The 20,494-nt window shown below is 41.2% G+C and overlaps 2 protein-coding genes across 2 annotated transcripts in view; both read right to left on the reverse strand.

The window, feature by feature from the left end:
• atp8b2 (ATPase phospholipid transporting 8B2) overlaps positions 1 to 16,290 on the reverse strand; it is a 48,697-nt gene extending 32,407 nt beyond the window's left edge. Inside the window, exons 1-5 of the mRNA XM_026184012.1 lie at positions 15,586 to 16,290; positions 13,106 to 13,208; positions 12,867 to 12,946; positions 10,149 to 10,490; positions 866 to 968 (exon numbers count right to left, since the gene is read on the reverse strand). The gene's annotated coding sequence lies outside the window, so the exon portion shown is untranslated. The remainder of the gene's footprint in view (positions 1 to 865; positions 969 to 10,148; positions 10,491 to 12,866; positions 12,947 to 13,105; positions 13,209 to 15,585) is intronic.
• LOC113031715 (uncharacterized) lies at positions 3,175 to 8,463 on the reverse strand. The gene is made up of 9 exons (XM_026184060.1): positions 7,678 to 8,463; positions 7,232 to 7,378; positions 6,818 to 6,999; positions 6,438 to 6,574; positions 6,223 to 6,316; positions 5,626 to 5,958; positions 5,263 to 5,437; positions 5,049 to 5,173; positions 3,175 to 4,850 (listed from the first exon to the last, which is right to left on the reverse strand). Exons 1-9 carry the CDS (start codon positions 7,760 to 7,762, stop codon positions 4,524 to 4,526), a joined length of 1,605 nt encoding a protein of 534 aa, XP_026039845.1. The 5' UTR covers positions 7,763 to 8,463; the 3' UTR covers positions 3,175 to 4,523.
• Positions 16,291 to 20,494: the final 4,204 nt, after the last annotated feature.

Genomic DNA, 20,494 nt, shown 5'->3' on the forward strand with positions numbered 1-20,494 from the left:
CCTGCAGCCGCCTCTCCACGGCGCGACGCAAACCTTCCGCTGGCTTCTCCCACCATAAGTCACACATGCGGTACACTTTGTCCATAATTTCCCTCCTGAGCCTCTCCTCGGAGACCGCTGGGTCCATAAGTGGCGGGATCATTCTGTCACGGTGCGGCATGGCACACCGTGGGGATGTGGGGAAGGAGGAGGACCCAGGCGCGGAGCTCAAAGTTCAAGCAGTGTGTTTATTTACAGAGTGAAAACAACGTAACAATAAATCCCCGTGTTCTCCCAGACTCCCGTGTCGTGTCTCCCGTGAATAGTCCGTGTGCTCTCTGCTCCCGTGTCAGCACCCCCCGGTGCTCGCTGCTCTCCGTGCCTTCCACGCTCTCCCTGCGGGAAACAATAACGGCAGCTGTCAGGACACTCAGAATGGCAGGCATACACTTTCTGACTAAACTTAGACAGGGTGACTAACGTGGAGTCTCATGCAATGATCCCGCGTCGGTGGGAGCTCCAAGACTCTCTTAAGTAGCTCCCCCGACGAGGCCTGATCAGCAGCAGGTGTGTGGCTTCGGGTGTGGCCAGTCCCCTTGCAGGGCCACACCCTCCAGGCCTGACGCCGCCTATAAACAAGTGCTCAGCCACCCACACACACATACACACTAGCACAGGGAAGGAGGAGCAACACCAAAATACACAACAACAATAATAATAATAATAATAATAAAAAAATACATGACTGCTCAGGGATCCTGGGTCGCCCAGTCCCAGGACCCTGACATTTAATGAGAATTATGGCTCATTAAAGAAGCAGAAGCTCATCAGTGTTCACTGACAGTATTCTCATTAAAGGTATTGCATGACTCAGTGTCTTTCGAACCTCTATGTCCTGTGGATGTCAAATGATATAAATGGTCTAAACATACAACGTATGTTGGCGGCGACGTGGATGATGTGGATGTGCCCGCCCACTGCTGCGGCGGCTAAAGAGACACGACATACAAAAGCAACATGGACACATGGGAGATGAGAAACAGAACCATGAATACTATTAAATCAAAGGACACAAATTAAACCAGATTCACACAGTCCAAAAGATAAACCCTGGATCACTTGACCAAGGGCCATGACACTATCACACAAAATTTAAAGCTGTTCTTTTAAGTAAATAAACGAAGCAGTAGGGAAATTTAATATTTGTTTTTTTTAATTTTTGATTTGCAGCTAAATACACCTTTTTTTTAATTTGTTTTTATTTGCAGCTTTTTGTGCTCCCTATCAAGTGAACCCCTCACCTGAAATAATTTAAATAAAATGACATTTTAAAGAATAAATCCCAACAATCAAATGATCCCCTATGAACAAGCACTGGGCAACGGTGGCCAGGAAAAACTCCCTTTCACAGGAAGAAACCTGAGGCAGAACCAGGTTCAAGAAGGGGCAGTCATCTGCCGCGACTGGTTGGGGGGTGAGGGGCAAAATAAAACTTAAAGGAGAGCACTGCATAGTTATCGGAGGTTGGTGTAGTTGGTGGACCGTGGTTGGAAAGCAGGGGAGGTGGACGCACCTGAGCGCCAATCTGCAATCATGCCTTGCTGGTTTAAAGGCTGAACTAGGTCCTGCTGTGTTGTTGTTGTTACTGTGTGTGGCTGTGAGCTGCAAAGCTGCAGCCATCTGTAGTGGTAAACCTGTAGTAATAAAAGTAGATGATGAAAAACACGAGTATATGGTCAGGTCTGTCGTGCGTCTTTCACAAGATTATAAACAGGGGTGCACATAAGTGGTCCGCAGGTGCGCATCAGTTATAAACACAATGCCACAGGGAGCAGCTGGGTCATTCACGTCAGGTGGACATCTTTGAGAAGACCCAGAAAGCTGCAGGAACAATAAGGGCCGCTGTGGCAAGACCTAAACCTACTTTAAGTAAGCATTTGGCACCACGATGCCACATACCAGTACCCTGAACCTCATCCTGAGGTGGTTGAGCAACAGGAGTCTCAAGTCCCTCAGGTTCAGCAGCATTTTTGGTTTTTGAAAACTGTAATTCTTCCACTTGACCCTTAATAGTTTTCAAAGCTTTCTCGAGATCTGCATTCCGTTTCTTTAGTTCATTTCTCTCGCTTTCAGCCTTGGACAGCTGAACAACAATGGTGTTGTTCTGTTCAAGGAGAAACTCTTGCGTTTCCTCAAGTTCATGCACATTTTGCTCAAGTGCTCCAATCTGCAGTGTTATCTTTACGGGCACCCCCTCTATCTCGCTTATGCGAATTTTCTTTTTGGGCTCCATGCCCTGGACTATTCCTCTCTCCCCTGAGTTGGACGGTCCTTCCTCTCTCGTTTCTCTGTGAGACACTGAATTGCTGGACGGTTCCTGTGACATTTCTATAAAAGTTTCGCAAAAAACAAAACAAAACCGCTAACTGAATAATTTCAGTGTTAAACTGTTCTCTTTCCCAAGGATTCCTGGCTTGTGAAAACAACAAGGTGTTTCTTGAAATGCCGAGTTAAAGAAACTGGGGTCTATTTATAGATTTTTCTGGCAGCGACCGTGACGTCAGCCATGACGTCAGCTCTCTTCGATCCTTTGATCCTTTGATTCGATCAAAGGAGGACTAAGCCAACTAACCAACCGTCCTCGGTTTTACTATATTCCGACAGAGGATCCATGTGTGTGACGTCATTCATCCCCGTACTGCTGCTTTGTGAGCTCACAGACAGGACAGACAGCGCGTAGCAACGCGCCTGATGATGTTTAAAGGATCCCGAAGCGCAAGTCCATCTTTTCAGACAAACTGCAAAAGAAATTTCCCTCGTAATGACCATAGCTGGACTGGCCATCGGCCCACCGGGCAAGGTGATTTTTCGTGGAATTACAAAAATCTATTGAATCATATTTACTTTGGTGGAAAGAAAAAAAATAAATATACCGTTTGGGTATATTTATACCTGACTGAAGTTTGAATTTCAATTTGTCCACAATTAAAGCTGGTCTGCACACATTGTTTTTTTTTAAGGCAATTACGTTTTTCCTGGTATTTTGATAGTGCTGTTTGTTTTAAATGGAGCTTGTAATATTTGACCCTCAAATGAAATATATTTCCTCTATATCATAGAGAGGGCTGCCTTTACACCACCACCATCTTGGAGCTGTTCTGCTGGATTACTCGGTACACAGCAAAATCTCCAGTGTTAATTCAACTCCTATAGTGTTAAAGTTAACACTTTTCCAGTGTTTATATAATTCTCACTGGTTTAGAGTTAAAGTAACACTTTGCAAAGTGTTATTATTTTAACTCCATTGTAGTGTTAAAAATATAACACCCATAGTGTTAAAATTTCACTCTGTATGGTGTGAAGTGTCTTCACTCAGAGTGTAACTACCTAACATTTATAGTGTTGTTTTAGGACACTGATAAGTGTTCACTTTTACACTGGCTTGGGTTAACTCTTTTCACTGAGGGTGTTACTACACAACAACTATGGTGTTATTTATGACACTTTTAAGTGTTTATTTTCACACTGGATTGTGTTGACTGTTTTCACTTAGAGTGTTATTCTGTAACTTTTACAGTGTTATTTTGGCACTTTAAAGTGACATATATGAGCTTTTAAATACTAGTCTGTATTAATTGTCTGAATACAAAAATGCATTAAAGTGCAATTACTGTATGACTACTGTGTTACATTCAGTGAAAGTCCTTGTTAAGTCCCTTTACAGGATAAAAGGAGAAAACATAAAATTGGTCACATAAGCATTTTAATAAATATTAAATTCCAAGCACCATACAGCATACGTTCACAACAAAAATAATGGCACAATGTACAGACCATCATCATCACCATAAGCACTTTGCAAATCAAAGGGCTTGTATATTTCAATACAGTCTGCTTTAACAACATCTTTTTCATCCGTTTCAAACACTTTATAAGCATGGCAATGTTCACTGAAATTTTCAACCACAAGCTTCTGAACTATGAAGTAGGTGTGACTATTGACCAAAACTATTGTTTTTATTCTGCAAAACACCGGCATCTCATGTTCAGAACCACAACAAATGACCAATCCTGTTCTGTACTCAGTCCCATTAATGTTAACCCAATTAGCAGCGAAAGCCTCTTCTGCAACAGCAGGCAAGCCTAGGGAGATCATTTCACTATTTTCCTCACTATCAACATCAAATGATTTCAAGGGCCCCTACTCAACATGGCTTAAAGGACATGTCTCCCACTTGTATGCTATGGATGTTTGATGTTTTTTGGCAAGTGACACTGTGATGTTCTTAAAGTTCTTAAGGGTGTCTTTGAACACCCTATGTTTAGCCTCACCTCTCATGCTCCATACATGCAATAATGGCCCAATTTTTCTGATGCAAGTTGGGTAGTGCAACATAAAGTGGTGTTTGGGAATCATGTTCCTACCTGGATACAACAATTTGAACAAGTCATTAAATTTGGTGCTTGGATAAAAACTGTGACCTAGTCGCAAATGACTTATCAAAGCCTGACTGGTGCTATGCAGAGTTTGACAGATAAAACATTTAAACATGGTTCTCATTCAACATTTTGGCACGCAACTCACGAACACGTGGTGACTCATCTGTTGAGGTGGCATCAATGTTGAATATGGTGGTCTGCACAAAACTGTAGAGATGAACCAGTGACTCGTCGTAAGATAAGTTGAACACGTAGTGGGATTTGAAAAGTTCATCAAAAGCACTGAGTGAGCTGGTGGCTTGGCAGGGGATGAGCTGTTTGTCCACTGCGATGTAGAAGGTGTCAATGCTGTTCTGGGTTCGACCAACAGCGAGGATGTATGGTTGTTTACCATCTCTTGCTTGCAAGTGTTCATCAATGCTGCAGCATGACTAAAAACAAATGAGATATTGACATATAGGCCTAGCTTATACTTGCTGAGTATGAACCATTCATTCAGTTTGACATTATGTGCCTTGCTAACTTATTACAAAATACTAAGACACATACTTCATGGAGAGGAAAACTAAAAAGTGCAAAAACTGAAAAAGTGTTTTGTAGGATTTTAAAAAGTGAGACAACATATTTACCTTGTGAAAGTGCACCATTTTGTGTGCTGCATCAGTTGGACTTATTTTGGTTCTCCTCTTTCGTCCAGCTGTGGGTGGCAAAAGTTGAAGGAGTAGCAGCAGAGAGGCCATGTCACTGTCCCAGTCTGTGTATGGTTGAATTTATAAAACAATTTCAAAATGACAGGTAAAAATAAATATTATTAAAATCAAACAAGCATGGTGCGACGCCTACCATTTACATCACTCTCTGTTGGTTTCTCAGCAGCTTTTATCAAACGACACAGGTCAGTTGACTGAGTCAGCTGTTTGGCTTCTTTAATAACCTTTGGCTTGAATGACATGTCCCACTTCTCAAGCAACTTGGTGGCTGTTTCAGCACCAAACAGCAGCAGGAAGTCTTGATTGACCTGTTCATCATACACACAGGACATAAAGACAGTGCTCAACATTGTTTACATTGCAATGTGATTTTGACCAATATGGGATATAGCCTGACTGGGATGACCAATGATCACATCTTTTACTGTTGCCATCCACATCAGCAAAACAAAAAAAAAAGGATTAACAGTTGAAAATATCAAGTGATTTGACTTACTAGTCCTTTGACATCCAAAAAGCGTGGAAATGTTTTGAAGACATCTGCAGTTCTTTGTGGATCATGCACCAGATCCTGGCGATGTTGGAACGTCATTTTCATCTTCTGAAATACACTTGCTTCATCAGGAGAGTGAACAAGAAATGAGATGGCCTCCTTGCAGGCATCTCCATCAAGTTGCTGAGGCAATGTGGTTGCTAATCTTCTGCGCTTAGGCCCTTGTTCTTGATGCACTGGGACTTCCTTCACTGGCCGTTTGGTTGTAGACCTGGACATGGTTTTGAGGCGCCACGCTATATATCCAGTGCCTTTCACTCCGTCGTAGAAATGCTCCTGTCACATTTAAACATAGATGAAAAATAAACATCAAATGCGATCTTACAGACTTTGCAGATTCAGCAAAAAGAAACCCAAGGACTATTATCATGTAACAGGTGCAATACATGTTAAACAACATCCACAATTTCAATACAGTTTTATGACAATAGTTATTACGAAAGAGGAATTAAGATTTTTCTTTTAAATCATTTAGCTGATGTAATTATTCCATGATGAAAACTAAATAATGTGCTGTTTTACAATCACTGCATGACTTACATAGCCGTTTGGAGAAAATGGATCCTTCAATGAGGGAAAGAGTGTAATTATTCCAAGGGCATATTTCTCCTTTTGCTTACGGGAGGGAATTCTGCTATAGAGGAAATACAATTGACAATGTTAAATCAGAAGTATGTGTCTTTACTGCAGTATACATTACAAGAATATTCCATATGGCCCATCTTTACTTTTTTATTAGGTACTATTACTCTTACCCATGTCTCTCAGTCATATCACTTGCCAATATGTTAACAAGCTGCCGCCGGGTGCGGTGGCTCAGTGAATTTTCGGCATTGTATTCTTCAAGAATTTCCTCTCCACCAGGTTTCCTAGTCAAGGCATTTTTAACCATCTGCTCATATAAAAGGGAAAATAATAACAATAAAAACTTGTTTGTCAGTAAAGGTGAAAGTTTAGAGGAATGTCAACAAACCTGTGAAAGACATATCTAGCAAGAAGCACTAACTTCTACTAACATTTTTTCATACAGGGCAAGTTGGGAACCACCATGTTTTGAATTTCAATTTGTATAACAATCTACAGTATAAATGGTGTCAACTCAAAAATACAAAAGACATTTTCTGTTCTCAATTACCTCTTTTGCAGCCTCTGACACAGAAACATTTGGTGCAGAACTGTCTTTGCTGGATCTACTGCGGCCTGCAGGAATGCCCTTTTCCCTGAGGTCACTGTCACTTGATGAAAGTGATATAGTGTCCGTGAGGGAAGATAATGTATCCGAGGAGGATGGTGTGGAATGAGCTAAAGGACAAAAATCTTTGGGAGAGATGATTTGGTTAACTTTCTTTAGGCTACTCCACAATGCCATTAATAACACAATTTCAATGTTCATGTTCAGACAACATTCTATACAAATATGACCCAGCCCTGTCCACTGTCATGTATATTGCATGAAGACAGGTCAATGTCATCTGCATCAAGAGCAAAAGAACTTGGCTCTACATTGAGTGGGCTATACTCTGAAAATTTAAGTTATGATAACATTTACCTTCATCTGAAATCTTTTCACGTATTGTCAGGCATAGGTCTGGTTGGGCCTCCAGTAACTCCAGAAAAATGTCTTCTTCGACAGCTGTGTCAGTTTCATCGAAAATATCAAGGTCAGCAGCATCCGGAAGTCCAAACTTGGTTTTGGCTTTACAAAAAGATAAGCATAATGTCACCTAAAATGCCTGAAAAACTTTTTTAAAAACTAATTTTGACTTTTTTATTTAGCTAATATTTATTAACAGCTGTTTTACCTGTCTTTAAAATGGTTAAATTAGACAAGTCTGCAGCAACAATATAGGCCTAGGCCTACTGCTCTGTACTGTTTTTAATGTCACACATTAAAATAAAATGTGTTAACATTTAATTCGTTTTTTAAATAGATGAGATGCAAACATGATGAACTGATACATGTGCAACAAATTTTGTTCTGCCAGGTTATCTTACCTTCACTGATGAATTCTAGATAAGTGAATCCTGCGTGCAATTTAATGTACTTCTTTACATTGAGGTATTTCACTTTCAGCAACATGTCTTACAACAGCACCTGGTGGAGAGAAGGGGGCACAGAATATTTTTTACCATATATTTAAACCATAGCTTAAGTGGCAACAAATCCGGACAACTTTAAGAAAATATTAGGCTATACATTGTGTGATGATCTGTGAAGGGGTGACAGACCACTTCAACCTCAGGAACATAATTTGGCTTCCCCCTGCGCACTAAAATAGCTGAACTTGGGTACACAGAAATAGCATCCAATGAATTATCCACCCATCCACATGTTTATAAGACGACAACGGCGATCTTCTCGTCTGCACGCAGGCTAGATACTTAGTTCTGCTATGTTGCGAGTAAATCGCTGTAGCCTACTTGGGGAAAAGCATCTCTGTTTAAACCATGTCAGGATGATAATCCACATAAAATTTCCTGTTGAACGCACACCTGCCTTCATCACGCTTTCACTTATGACAACAAATATCCCTTATACTGTAAATTAATGAGTGCAAGTCTTACATTTATATCGGGAGTTTCTGACACATGCACAGCCGTCTGGCTAGTTGCTACTTTGTGGTGGTTGTTTTGTGACACGACATGCTAGGATTATCAGTGGAGGCGACGTCAACGACCCTCAGTCGTTATACCGCTTTGTCTTAAACACTGGATGGTAGCCTATTTCACTAAAACTGTAGAAAAGGGGAAAATGTTCCCTTAGATTAGGCCTACTACAACATAGGGCTGCTCGATAATGGCAAAAATGATAATCACGATTATTTTCACTGAAATTGAGATCTCGATTATTTGACGATATTTATTTAACAATAACAATGTATTGAATAATGACTTTAAAGATTGTCAAAAAATAATATAAAATAGTGTGCAAATACTGATAACAGTGCAAATGTTTGCAATATAAAAAATAAATGAAAAATGTAAACATCTATGTTTAGTGAACTTTGCAGTGTTGCTCTGTGGTGCAGCTACAACACTGTAGCAAAGTTTACACACTATGTCTACTTGATCCACGTCTGACTCCGCGAACCCATAATGTTTCCACACCACTGAAGTTTTTTTTACCTCTCTTTTCAACCAACGGCAGTCACTCTCCTCTCCAAATAACTTCTGCTTAGCTTTCCGAGCTTCCCTCGCGTCCTCTTAATTGTTGTGACACGTGTTCGAAATGCAGAGAGGTGCGCTCGATTTGCCACACGGAGCAGCGCGAGAGTAAAGCACGAGGGAGGGGCTAATAATCGGCTCAGTCATTTTTAATGATCGTTGAAAGCCCAGATCGTAATCGTGATTAAAATTCGATTATTGAGCAGCCCTACTACAACATGTATGATATATCCTAACCGTTAGCAAGCAATCCATGCACAAACGCAGCGCGCCTTGCTTGGTCACTAACATCTAACAGAATTCCATAACCCCCTGCCACTTCAAAGATTTGTAGGCTAGGCTACTGCTAAACTCGCTGGTAGCACGTGTAATTAGCCTATCTTGACGCTTTCCAAAACTTGACTTGAATGTCTCCATGTGATTGTTTAGTTCACTTTTAAATAGGATATTTCTGAGGCGAATGTTCCTTCCCTTAAAAGCAGTGGGCTAAACGCATTTGTCTTAGCTGCCAGCTAGGCTACCACAAATTCAAATTTTAACATTACATTTAACATATCCAGAGGATAGCTAACTCCTCCCTCGTTTCATTTAATAAGCATTGAACACTGGAAAGCATTTCTCTTATGACATTAGAACTAACTAGAATTGAGAATTATATTAAGCACGCATTTATTTTCGCTGCAATATTAACTTGTTATAGAGGATAGTTTAGCTACCTAAGCTAACGAATCCCATCTCTTACCGCAGATGAATACACTCCACATTAGGAAAATATTGCATGCTTCTGATAAATAATGTTATAGGCTAGTTAGTTACAATATTTAATAATGATAAAATAACATAGGTCTTGTTGTATAGTTCTTACCTGAACAACCTCCTCGATCTTGACAGCAAACTTCTGGCGGACTCCTCATGCCCATGAGCGCGAAAAACCCGGATGTGGAAATCAACTCCAAATGAGTGTTATAGTATTGACTCTTTGAAATAACTCCGGCTACAGAGCTTTTTCAGCACCGTTAGTGTTACTGTAACTCTCAAACCAACACTTTTCAACTCGAAATTTTTAACACCAGTAATTTTAACTCACATCAACACTTCGGATTTTGCTGTGTACTAAGTAGAAAGTAGTAGTACATTCATGTTGAAATGTAAGCAGAAGTTTTAGACCTCATAGGCAAAAATGAGCCAACTTAACTTCCACACAAGGTGCACCTTATCTGATAGAATAGGAAGCATCAATTACATAGTAGCTATTCCCATAATTAAGACATCAACTATGAGTGTTCACAAAATGTCCTTACCCATTTTTCATGCGTGCCATGTTGTCTGCACAGCCGACAGTTCAATAAACCCTGTGTTGATTACAGATTGTGGTTATGTCCTGAAACAAATGGCAGTTGCATTAGATAACTACAGAGCACTTTATGAGCCAACCTGCTTCTTTAATGAGAATTATGGCTCATTAAAGAAGCAGAAGCTCATCAGTGTTCACTGACAGTATTCTCATTAAAGGTATTGCATGACTCAGTGTCTTTCGAACCTCTATGTCCTGTGGATGTCAAATGATATAAATGGTCTAAACATACAACGTATGTTGGCGGCGACGTGGATGATGTGGATGTGCCCGCCCACTGCTGCGGCGGCTAAAGAGACACGACATACAAAAGCAACATGGACACATGGGAGATGAGAAACAGAACCATGAATACTATTAAATCAAAGGACACAAATTAAACCAGATTCACACAGTCCAAAAGATAAACCCTGGATCACTTGACCAAGGGCCATGACACTATCACACAAAATTTAAAGCTGTTCTTTTAAGTAAATAAACGAAGCAGTAGGGAAATTTAATATTTGTTTTTTTTTATTTTTGATTTGCAGCTAAATACACCTTTTTTTTAATTTGTTTTTATTTGCAGCTTTTTGTGCTCCCTATCAAGTGAACCCCTCACCTGAAATAATTTAAATAAAATGACATTTTAAAGAATAAACCCCAACAATCAAATGATCCCCTATGAACAAGCACTGGGCAACGGTGGCCAGGAAAAACTCCCTTTCACAGGAAGAAACCTGAGGCAGAACCAGGTTCAAGAAGGGGCAGTCATCTGCCGCGACTGGTTGGGGGGTGAGGGGCAAAATAAAACTTAAAGGAGAGCACTGCATAGTTATCGGAGGTTGGTGTAGTTGGTGGACCGTGGTTGGAAAGCAGGGGAGGTGGACGCACCTGAGCGCCAATCTGCAATCATGCCTTGCTGGTTTAAAGGCTGAACTAGGTCCTGCTGTGTTGTTGTTGTTACTGTGTGTGGCTGTGAGCTGCAAAGCTGCAGCCATCTGTAGTGGTAAACCTGTAGTAATAAAAGTAGATGATGAAAAACACCAGTATATGGTCAGGTCTGTCGTGCGTCTTTCACAAGATTATAAACAGGGGTGCACATAAGTGGTCCGCAGGTGCGCATCAGTTATAAACACAATGCCACAGGGAGCAGCTGGGTCATTCACGTCAGGTGGACATCTTTGAGAAGACCCAGAAAGCTGCAGGAACAATAAGGGCCGCTGTGGCAAGACCTAAACCTACTTTAAGTAGGCATTTGGCACCACGATGCCACATACCAGTACCCTGAACCTCATCCTGAGGTGGTTGAGCAACAGGAGTCTCAAGTCCCTCAGGTTCAGCAGCATTTTTGGTTTTTGAAAACTGTAATTCTTCCACTTGACCCTTAATAGTTTTCAAAGCTTTCTCGAGATCTGCATTCCGTTTCTTTAGTTCATTTCTCTCGCTTTCAGCCTTGGACAGCTGAACAACAATGGTGTTGTTCTGTTCAAGGAGAAACTCTTGCGTTTCCTCAAGTTCATGCACATTTTGCTCAAGTGCTCCAATCTGCAGTGTTATCTTTACGGGCACCCCCTCTATCTCGCTTATGCGAATTTTCTTTTTGGGCTCCATGCCCTGGACTATTCCTCTCTCCCCTGAGTTGGACGGTCCTTCCTCTCTCGTTTCTCTGTGAGACACTGAATTGCTGGACGGTTCCTGTGACATTTCTATAAAAGTTTCGCAAAAAACAAAACAAAACCGCTAACTGAATAATTTCAGTGTTAAACTGTTCTCTTTCCCAAGGATTCCTGGCTTGCGAAAACAACAAGGTGTTTCTTGAAATGCCGAGTTAAAGAAACTGGGGTCTATTTATAGATTTTTCTGGCAGCGACCGTGACGTCAGCCATGACGTCAGCTCTCTTCGATCCTTTGATCCTTTGATTCGATCAAAGGAGGACTAAGCCAACTAACCAACCGTCCTCGGTTTTACTATATTCCGACAGAGGATCCATGTGTGTGACGTCATTCATCCCCGTACTGCTGCTTTGTGAGCTCACAGACAGGACAGACAGCGCGTAGCAACGCGCCTGATGATGTTTAAAGGATCCCGAAGCGCAAGTCCATCTTTTCAGACAAACTGCAAAAGAAATTTCCCTCGTAATGACCATAGCTGGACTGGCCATCGGCCCACCGGGCAAGGTGATTTTTCGTGGAATTACAAAAATCTATTGAATCATATTTACTTTGGTGGAAAGAAAAAAAATAAATATACCGTTTGGGTATATTTATACCTGACTGAAGTTTGAATTTCAATTTGTCCACAATTAAAGCTGGTCTGCACACATTGTTTTTTATAAAGGCAATTACGTTTTTCCTGGTATTTTGATAGTGCTGTTTGTTTTAAATGGAGCTTGTAATATTTGACCCTCAAATGAAATATATTTCCTCTATATCATAGAGAGGGCTGCCTTTACACCACCACCATCTTGGAGCTGTTCTGCTGGATTACTCGGGTACTAAGTAGAAAGTAGTAGTACATTCATGTTGAAATGTAAGCAGAAGTTTTAGACCTCATAGGCAAAAATGAGCCAACTTAACTTCCACACAAGGTGCACCTTATCTGATAGAATAGGAAGCATCAATTACATAGTAGCTATTCCCATAATTAAGACATCAACTATGAGTGTTCACAAAATGTCCTTACCCATTTTTCATGCGTGCCATGTTGTCTGCACAGCCGACAGTTCAATAAACCCTGTGTTGATTACAGATTGTGGTTATGTCCTGAAACAAATGGCAGTTGCATTAGATAACTACAGAGCACTTTATGAGCCAACCTGCTTCTTTAATGAGAATTATGGCTCATTAAAGAAGCAGAAGCTCATCAGTGTTCACTGACAGTATTCTCATTAAAGGTATTGCATGACTCAGTGTCTTTCGAACCTCTATGTCCTGTGGATGTCAAATGATATAAATGGTCTAAACATACAACGTATGTTGGCGGCGACGTGGATGATGTGGATGTGCCCGCCCACTGCTGCGGCGGCTAAAGAGACACGACATACAAAAGCAACATGGACACATGGGAGATGAGAAACAGAACCATGAATACTATTAAATCAAAGGACACAAATTAAACCAGATTCACACAGTCCAAAAGATAAACCCTGGATCACTTGACCAAGGGCCATGACACTATCACACAAAATTTAAAGCTGTTCTTTTAAGTAAATAAACGAAGCAGTAGGGAAATTTAATATTTGTTTTTTTTAATTTTTGATTTGCAGCTAAATACACCTTTTTTTTAATTTGTTTTTATTTGCAGCTTTTTGTGCTCCCTATCAAGTGAACCCCTCACCTGAAATAATTTAAATAAAATGACATTTTAAAGAATAAATCCCAACAATCAAATGATCCCCTATGAACAAGCACTGGGCAACGGTGGCCAGGAAAAACTCCCTTTCACAGGAAGAAACCTGAGGCAGAACCAGGTTCAAGAAGGGGCAGTCATCTGCCGCGACTGGTTGGGGGGTGAGGGGCAAAATAAAACTTAAAGGAGAGCACTGCATAGTTATCGGAGGTTGGTGTAGTTGGTGGACCGTGGTTGGAAAGCAGGGGAGGTGGACGCACCTGAGCGCCAATCTGCAATCATGCCTTGCTGGTTTAAAGGCTGAACTAGGTCCTGCTGTGTTGTTGTTGTTACTGTGTGTGGCTGTGAGCTGCAAAGCTGCAGCCATCTGTAGTGGTAAACCTGTAGTAATAAAAGTAGATGATGAAAAACACGAGTATATGGTCAGGTCTGTCGTGCGTCTTTCACAAGATTATAAACAGGGGTGCACATAAGTGGTCCGCAGGTGCGCATCAGTTATAAACACAATGCCACAGGGAGCAGCTGGGTCATTCACGTCAGGTGGACATCTTTGAGAAGACCCAGAAAGCTGCAGGAACAATAAGGGCCGCTGTGGCAAGACCTAAACCTACTTTAAGTAGGCATTTGGCACCACGATGCCACATACCAGTACCCTGAACCTCATCCTGAGGTGGTTGAGCAACAGGAGTCTCAAGTCCCTCAGGTTCAGCAGCATTTTTGGTTTTTGAAAACTGTAATTCTTCCACTTGACCCTTAATAGTTTTCAAAGCTTTCTCGAGATCTGCATTCCGTTTCTTTAGTTCATTTCTCTCGCTTTCAGCCTTGGACAGCTGAACAACAATGGTGTTGTTCTGTTCAAGGAGAAACTCTTGCGTTTCCTCAAGTTCATGCACATTTTGCTCAAGTGCTCCAATCTGCAGTGTTATCTTTACGGGCACCCCCTCTATCTCGCTTATGCGAATTTTCTTTTTGGGCTCCATGCCCTGGACTATTCCTCTCTCCCCTGAGTTGGACGGTCCTTCCTCTCTCGTTTCTCTGTGAGACACTGAATTGCTGGACGGTTCCTGTGACATTTCTATAAAAGTTTCGCAAAAAACAAAACAAAACCGCTAACTGAATAATTTCAGTGTTAAACTGTTCTCTTTCCCAAGGATTCCTGGCTTGTGAAAACAACAAGGTGTTTCTTGAAATGCCGAGTTAAAGAAACTGGGGTCTATTTATAGATTTTTCTGGCAGCGACCGTGACGTCAGCCATGACGTCAGCTCTCTTCGATCCTTTGATCCTTTGATTCGATCAAAGGAGGACTAAGCCAACTAACCAACCGTCCTCGGTTTTACTATATTCCGACAGAGGATCCATGTGTGTGACGTCATTCATCCCCGTACTGCTGCTTTGTGAGCTCACAGACAGGACAGACAGCGCGTAGCAACGCGCCTGATGATGTTTAAAGGATCCCGAAGCGCAAGTCCATCTTTTCAGACAAACTGCAAAAGAAATTTCCCTCGTAATGACCATAGCTGGACTGGCCATCGGCCCACCGGGCAAGGTGATTTTTCGTGGAATTACAAAAATCTATTGAATCATATTTACTTTGGTGGAAAGAAAAAAAATAAATATACCGTTTGGGTATATTTATACCTGACTGAAGTTTGAATTTCAATTTGTCCACAATTAAAGCTGGTCTGCACACATTGTTTTTTTTTTAAGGCAATTACGTTTTTCCTGGTATTTTGATAGTGCTGTTTGTTTTAAATGGAGCTTGTAATATTTGACCCTCAAATGAAATATATTTCCTCTATATCATAGAGAGGGCTGCCTTTACACCACCACCATCTTGGAGCTGTTCTGCTGGATTACTCGGGTACTAAGTAGAAAGTAGTAGTACATTCATGTTGAAATGTAAGCAGAAGTTTTAGACCTCATAGGCAAAAATGAGCCAACTTAACTTCCACACAAGGTGCACCTTATCTGATAGAATAGGAAGCATCAATTACATAGTAGCTATTCCCATAATTAAGACATCAACTATGAGTGTTCACAAAATGTCCTTACCCATTTTTCATGCGTGCCATGTTGTCTGCACAGCCGACAGTTCAATAAACCCTGTGTTGATTACAGATTGTGGTTATGTCCTGAAACAAATGGCAGTTGCATTAGATAACTACAGAGCACTTTATGAGCCAACCTGCTTCTTTAATGAGAATTATGGCTCATTAAAGAAGCAGAAGCTCATCAGTGTTCACTGACAGTATTCTCATTAAAGGTATTGCATGACTCAGTGTCTTTCGAACCTCTATGTCCTGTGGATGTCAAATGATATAAATGGTCTAAACATACAACGTATGTTGGCGGCGACGTGGATGATGTGGATGTGCCCGCCCACTGCTGCGGCGGCTAAAGAGACACGACATACAAAAGCAACATGGACACATGGGAGATGAGAAACAGAACCATGAATACTATTAAATCAAAGGACACAAATTAAACCAGATTCACACAGTCCAAAAGATAAACCCTGGATCACTTGACCAAGGGCCATGACACTATCACACAAAATTTAAAGCTGTTCTTTTAAGTAAATAAACGAAGCAGTAGGGAAATTTAATATTTGTTTTTTTTTATTTTTGATTTGCAGCTAAATACACCTTTTTTTAAATTTGTTTTTATTTGCAGCTTTTTGTGCTCCCTATCAAGTGAACCCCTCACCTGAAATAATTTAAATAAAATGACATTTTAAAGAATAAACCCCAACAATCAAATGATCCCCTATGAACAAGCACTGGGCAACGGTGGCCAGGAAAAACTCCCTTTCACAGGAAGAAACCTGAGGCAGAACCAGGTTCAAGAAGGGGCAGTCATCTGCCGCGACTGGTTGGGGGGTGAGGGGCAAAATAAAACTTAAAGGAGAGCACTGCATAGTTATCGGAGGTTGGTGTAGTTGGTGGACCGTGGTTGGAAAGCAGGGGAGGTGGACGCACCTGAGCGCCAATCTGCAATCATGCCTTGCTGGTTTAAAGGCTGAACTAGGTCCTGCTGTGTTGTTGTTGTTACATGTACTACTACTTTCTACTTAGTACCCGAGTAATCCAGCAGAACAGCTCCAAGATGGTGGTGGTGTAAAGGCAGCCCTCTCTATGATATAGAGGAAATATATTTCATTTGAGGGTCAAATATTACAAGCTCCATTTAAAACAAACAGCACTATCAAAATACCAGGAAAAACGTAATTGCCTTTATAAAAAACAATGTGTGCAGACCAGCTTTAATTGTGGACAAATTGAAATTCAAACTTCAGTCAGGTATAAATATACCCAAACGGTATATTTATTTATTTTTCTGTCCACCAAAGTAAATATGATTCAATAGATTTTTGTAATTCCACGAAAAATCACCTTGCCCGGTGGGCCGATGGCCAGTCCAGCTATGGTCATTACGAGGGAAATTTCTTTTGCAGTTTGTCTGAAAAGATGGACTTGCGCTTCGGGATCCTTTAAACATCATCAGGCGCGTTGCTACGCGCTGTCTGTCCTGTCTGTGAGCTCACAAAGCAGCAGTACGGGGATGAATGACGTCACACACATGGATCCGCTGTCGGAATATAGTAAAACCGAGGACGGTTGGTTAGTTGGCTTAGTCCTCCTTTGATCGAATCAAAGGATCAAAGGATCGAAGAGAGCTGACGTCATGGCTGACGTCACGGTCGCTGCCAGAAAAATCTATAAATAGACCCCAGTTTCTTTAACTCGGCATTTCAAGAAACACCTTGTTGTTTTCGCAAGCCAGGAATCCTTGGGAAAGAGAACAGTTTAACACTTAAATTATTCAGTTAGCGGTTTTGTTTTGTTTTTTGCGAAACTTTTATAGAAATGTCACAGGAACCGTCCAGCAATTCAGTGTCTCACAGAGAAACGAGAGAGGAAGGACCGTCCAACTCAGGGGAGAGAGGAATAGTCCAGGGCATGGAGCCCAAAAAGAAAATTCGCATAAGCGAGATAGAGGGGGTGCCCGTAAAGATAACACTGCAGATTGGAGCACTTGAGCAAAATGTGCATGAACTTGAGGAAACGCAAGAGTTTCTCCTTGAACAGAACAGCACCATTGTTGTTCAGCTGTCCAAGGCTGAAAGCGAGAGAAATGAACTAAAGAAACGGAATGCAGATCTCGAGAAAGCTTTGAAAACTATTAAGGGTCAAGTGGAAGAATTACAGTTTTCAAAAACCAAAAATGCTGCTGAACCTGAGGGACTTGAGACTCCTGTTGCTCAACCACCTCAGGATGAGGTTCAGGGTACTGGTATGTGGCATCGTGGTGCCAAATGCCTACTTAAAGTAGGTTTAGGTCTTGCCACAGCGGCCCTTATTGTTCCTGCAGCTTTCTGGGTCTTCTCAAAGATGTCCACCTGACGTGAATGACCCAGCTGCTCCCTGTGGCATTGTGTTTATAACTGATGCGCACCTGCGGACCACTTATGTGCACCCCTGTTTATAATCTTGTGAAAGACGCACGACAGACCTGACCATATACTGGTGTTTTTCATCATCTACTTTTATTACTACAGGTTTACCACTACAGATGGCTGCAGCTTTGCAGCTCACAGCCACACACAGTAACAACAACAACACAGCAGGACCTAGTTCAGCCTTTAAACCAGCAAGGCATGATTGCAGATTGGCGCTCAGGTGCGTCCACCTCCCCTGCTTTCCAACCACGGTCCACCAACTACACCAACCTCCGATAACTATGCAGTGCTCTCCTTTAAGTTTTATTTTGCCCCTCACCCCCCAACCAGTCGCGGCAGATGACTGCCCCTTCTTGAACCTGGTTCTGCCTCAGGTTTCTTCCTGTGAAAGGGAGTTTTTCCTGGCCACCGTTGCCCAGTGCTTGTTCATAGGGGATCATTTGATTGTTGGGATTTATTCTTTAAAATGTCATTTTATTTAAATTATTTCAGGTGAGGGGTTCACTTGATAGGGAGCACAAAAAGCTGCAAATAAAAACAAATTTAAAAAAAGGTGTATTTAGCTGCAAATCAAAAATAAAAAAAAACAAATATTAAATTTCCCTACTGCTTCGTTTATTTACTTAAAAGAACAGCTTTAAATTTTGTGTGATAGTGTCATGGCCCTTGGTCAAGTGATCCAGGGTTTATCTTTTGGACTGTGTGAATCTGGTTTAATTTGTGTCCTTTGATTTAATAGTATTCATGGTTCTGTTTCTCATCTCCCATGTGTCCATGTTGCTTTTGTATGTCGTGTCTCTTTAGCCGCCGCAGCAGTGGGCGGGCACATCCACATCATCCACGTCGCCGCCAACATACGTTGTATGTTTAGACCATTTATATCATTTGACATCCACAGGACATAGAGGTTCGAAAGACACTGAGTCATGCAATACCTTTAATGAGAATACTGTCAGTGAACACTGATGAGCTTCTGCTTCTTTAATGAGCCATAATTCTCATTAAAGAAGCAGGTTGGCTCATAAAGTGCTCTGTAGTTATCTAATGCAACTGCCATTTGTTTCAGGACATAACCACAATCTGTAATCAACACAGGGTTTATTGAACTGTCGGCTGTGCAGACAACATGGCACGCATGAAAAATGGGTAAGGACATTTTGTGAACACTCATAGTTGATGTCTTAATATCATTGCAAGGCGTGAAATATTACAGAACAAAGTCTGCAGAGGTGTGAGGCTGTTTGATCCCAGAATCCCTCTCTGCTGATCACAGAACAGCTTTACCCTTTGCCCGAGTCCTCTTTAAATGAGCTTTGGCCCAAAGAACATGCTGGATCACGTTCAGACAGCTTCTTTGCAGTTATTGAGCTGTAACCTGCACTTGTGGACAGGAGGTTGAACTGTGTTCACAGACAGCGATTTTTGGAAGTGTTCCTGAGACCCTGCAGGGATTGTCATGACAAAAAAATATCACACCCAAAAGGGCCTGAAGATTACAGTCATCTAGTACTGAGCTTCACACTGTCACGATCCTGCGTCTCTGACCCAGCGTGTTCAGTTTGAGTTCTTAAGTTATCCCTTTATATGTTGAGTAAATCTGATTATCTTTTGGTTGCCTTTAGTTTATGTTTCACTTAGGTCTTCTGCGTTAGTCTGTCATGTTTCTTGTCTTCTTGTCCATGTTGTGAAATTGTATTGTCATGTCTGCTTTCCATTCTGTTTGCTTTATTTTGAAGGTCTGCATCCTATGTCAGTGTAGCCAGCTTTGCTTCCTTTGTGTTATGTCAGACTAGTGTCAGCTGTTTCCCCATGTGTTTCCACTTCCCCTAATCACTCTTGTGTGTATTTAGTCTTTGTGTTTCTCTTCATTCTTTGTCAGGTTGTTTGTCCTTTGTGCCACATTGTGTTTCATGCTCCAGATTCCAGGTATCTTTGTATCCACATCAGGTTTTATGTTTTGTTTTTTAATGTTTTTTTTTTTTTTTAGTTTCCCCAGTTTATTTTTTAGCTTCATCGCCACCTTTTGTTTCGTGTAGTTTTCACCAGCCTTAATAAACGGCTCACTTTCTGTTAACATTCAAGTTTTGTCCACGTTCCTTGATGTCTGCATTTTGGGTCCTCTTCGCAAATTCGTACAGTGTGCTGCCGCATACTGTGACACACTCTCAGGCAGAGGTTTCTCTGGATTTTTTGATATTACAAATAAAAACCTGAAGTGGAGCATTATTCTGAAATTGTTCCACAAATTAATTTTTTTGCAGGTAAATCTCTGACCAACTTTGCTCCTAAGAAATTCTCCAAGATGCTCTTTTTATATATCACTCAAGTTACTGACCTCTTTCCATTTAAACCAATTAGTTACATGAGGTCGTAAGCATTATTGTGAGTCCACTGAACTAAATTAAAACCAAATTATTTTAAAAGTGACATTTACTTCAAATAAACGCCCGCAAAAAAAACCAAACCATCTACTCCGATGAGATCCCGCCCCCCAGAAAAGAA

The sequence above is a fragment of the Astatotilapia calliptera genome, chromosome 11 (genome assembly GCF_900246225.1).
Source record: "Astatotilapia calliptera chromosome 11, fAstCal1.2, whole genome shotgun sequence".
NCBI classification, from domain to species: Eukaryota; Metazoa; Chordata; class Actinopteri; order Cichliformes; family Cichlidae; genus Astatotilapia; species Astatotilapia calliptera.

What these genes read in the sequence shown, in the direction of transcription:
- LOC113031715 (XM_026184060.1), bottom strand. Translation starts at nt 7,762, where the DNA reads ATGTTGCTGAAAGTGAAATACCTCAATGTAAAGAAGTACATTAAATTG. An exon ending in GATATGACTGAGAGACATGG is followed by an intron (nt 6,317 to 6,437) that starts GTAAGAGTAATA and finishes TTTCCTCTATAG; the next exon opens with CAGAATTCCCTCCCGTAAGC. An exon ending in AAATGGTGCACTTTCACAAG is followed by an intron (nt 4,851 to 5,048) that starts GTAAATATGTTG and finishes ATTTGTTTTTAG; the next exon opens with TCATGCTGCAGCATTGATGA.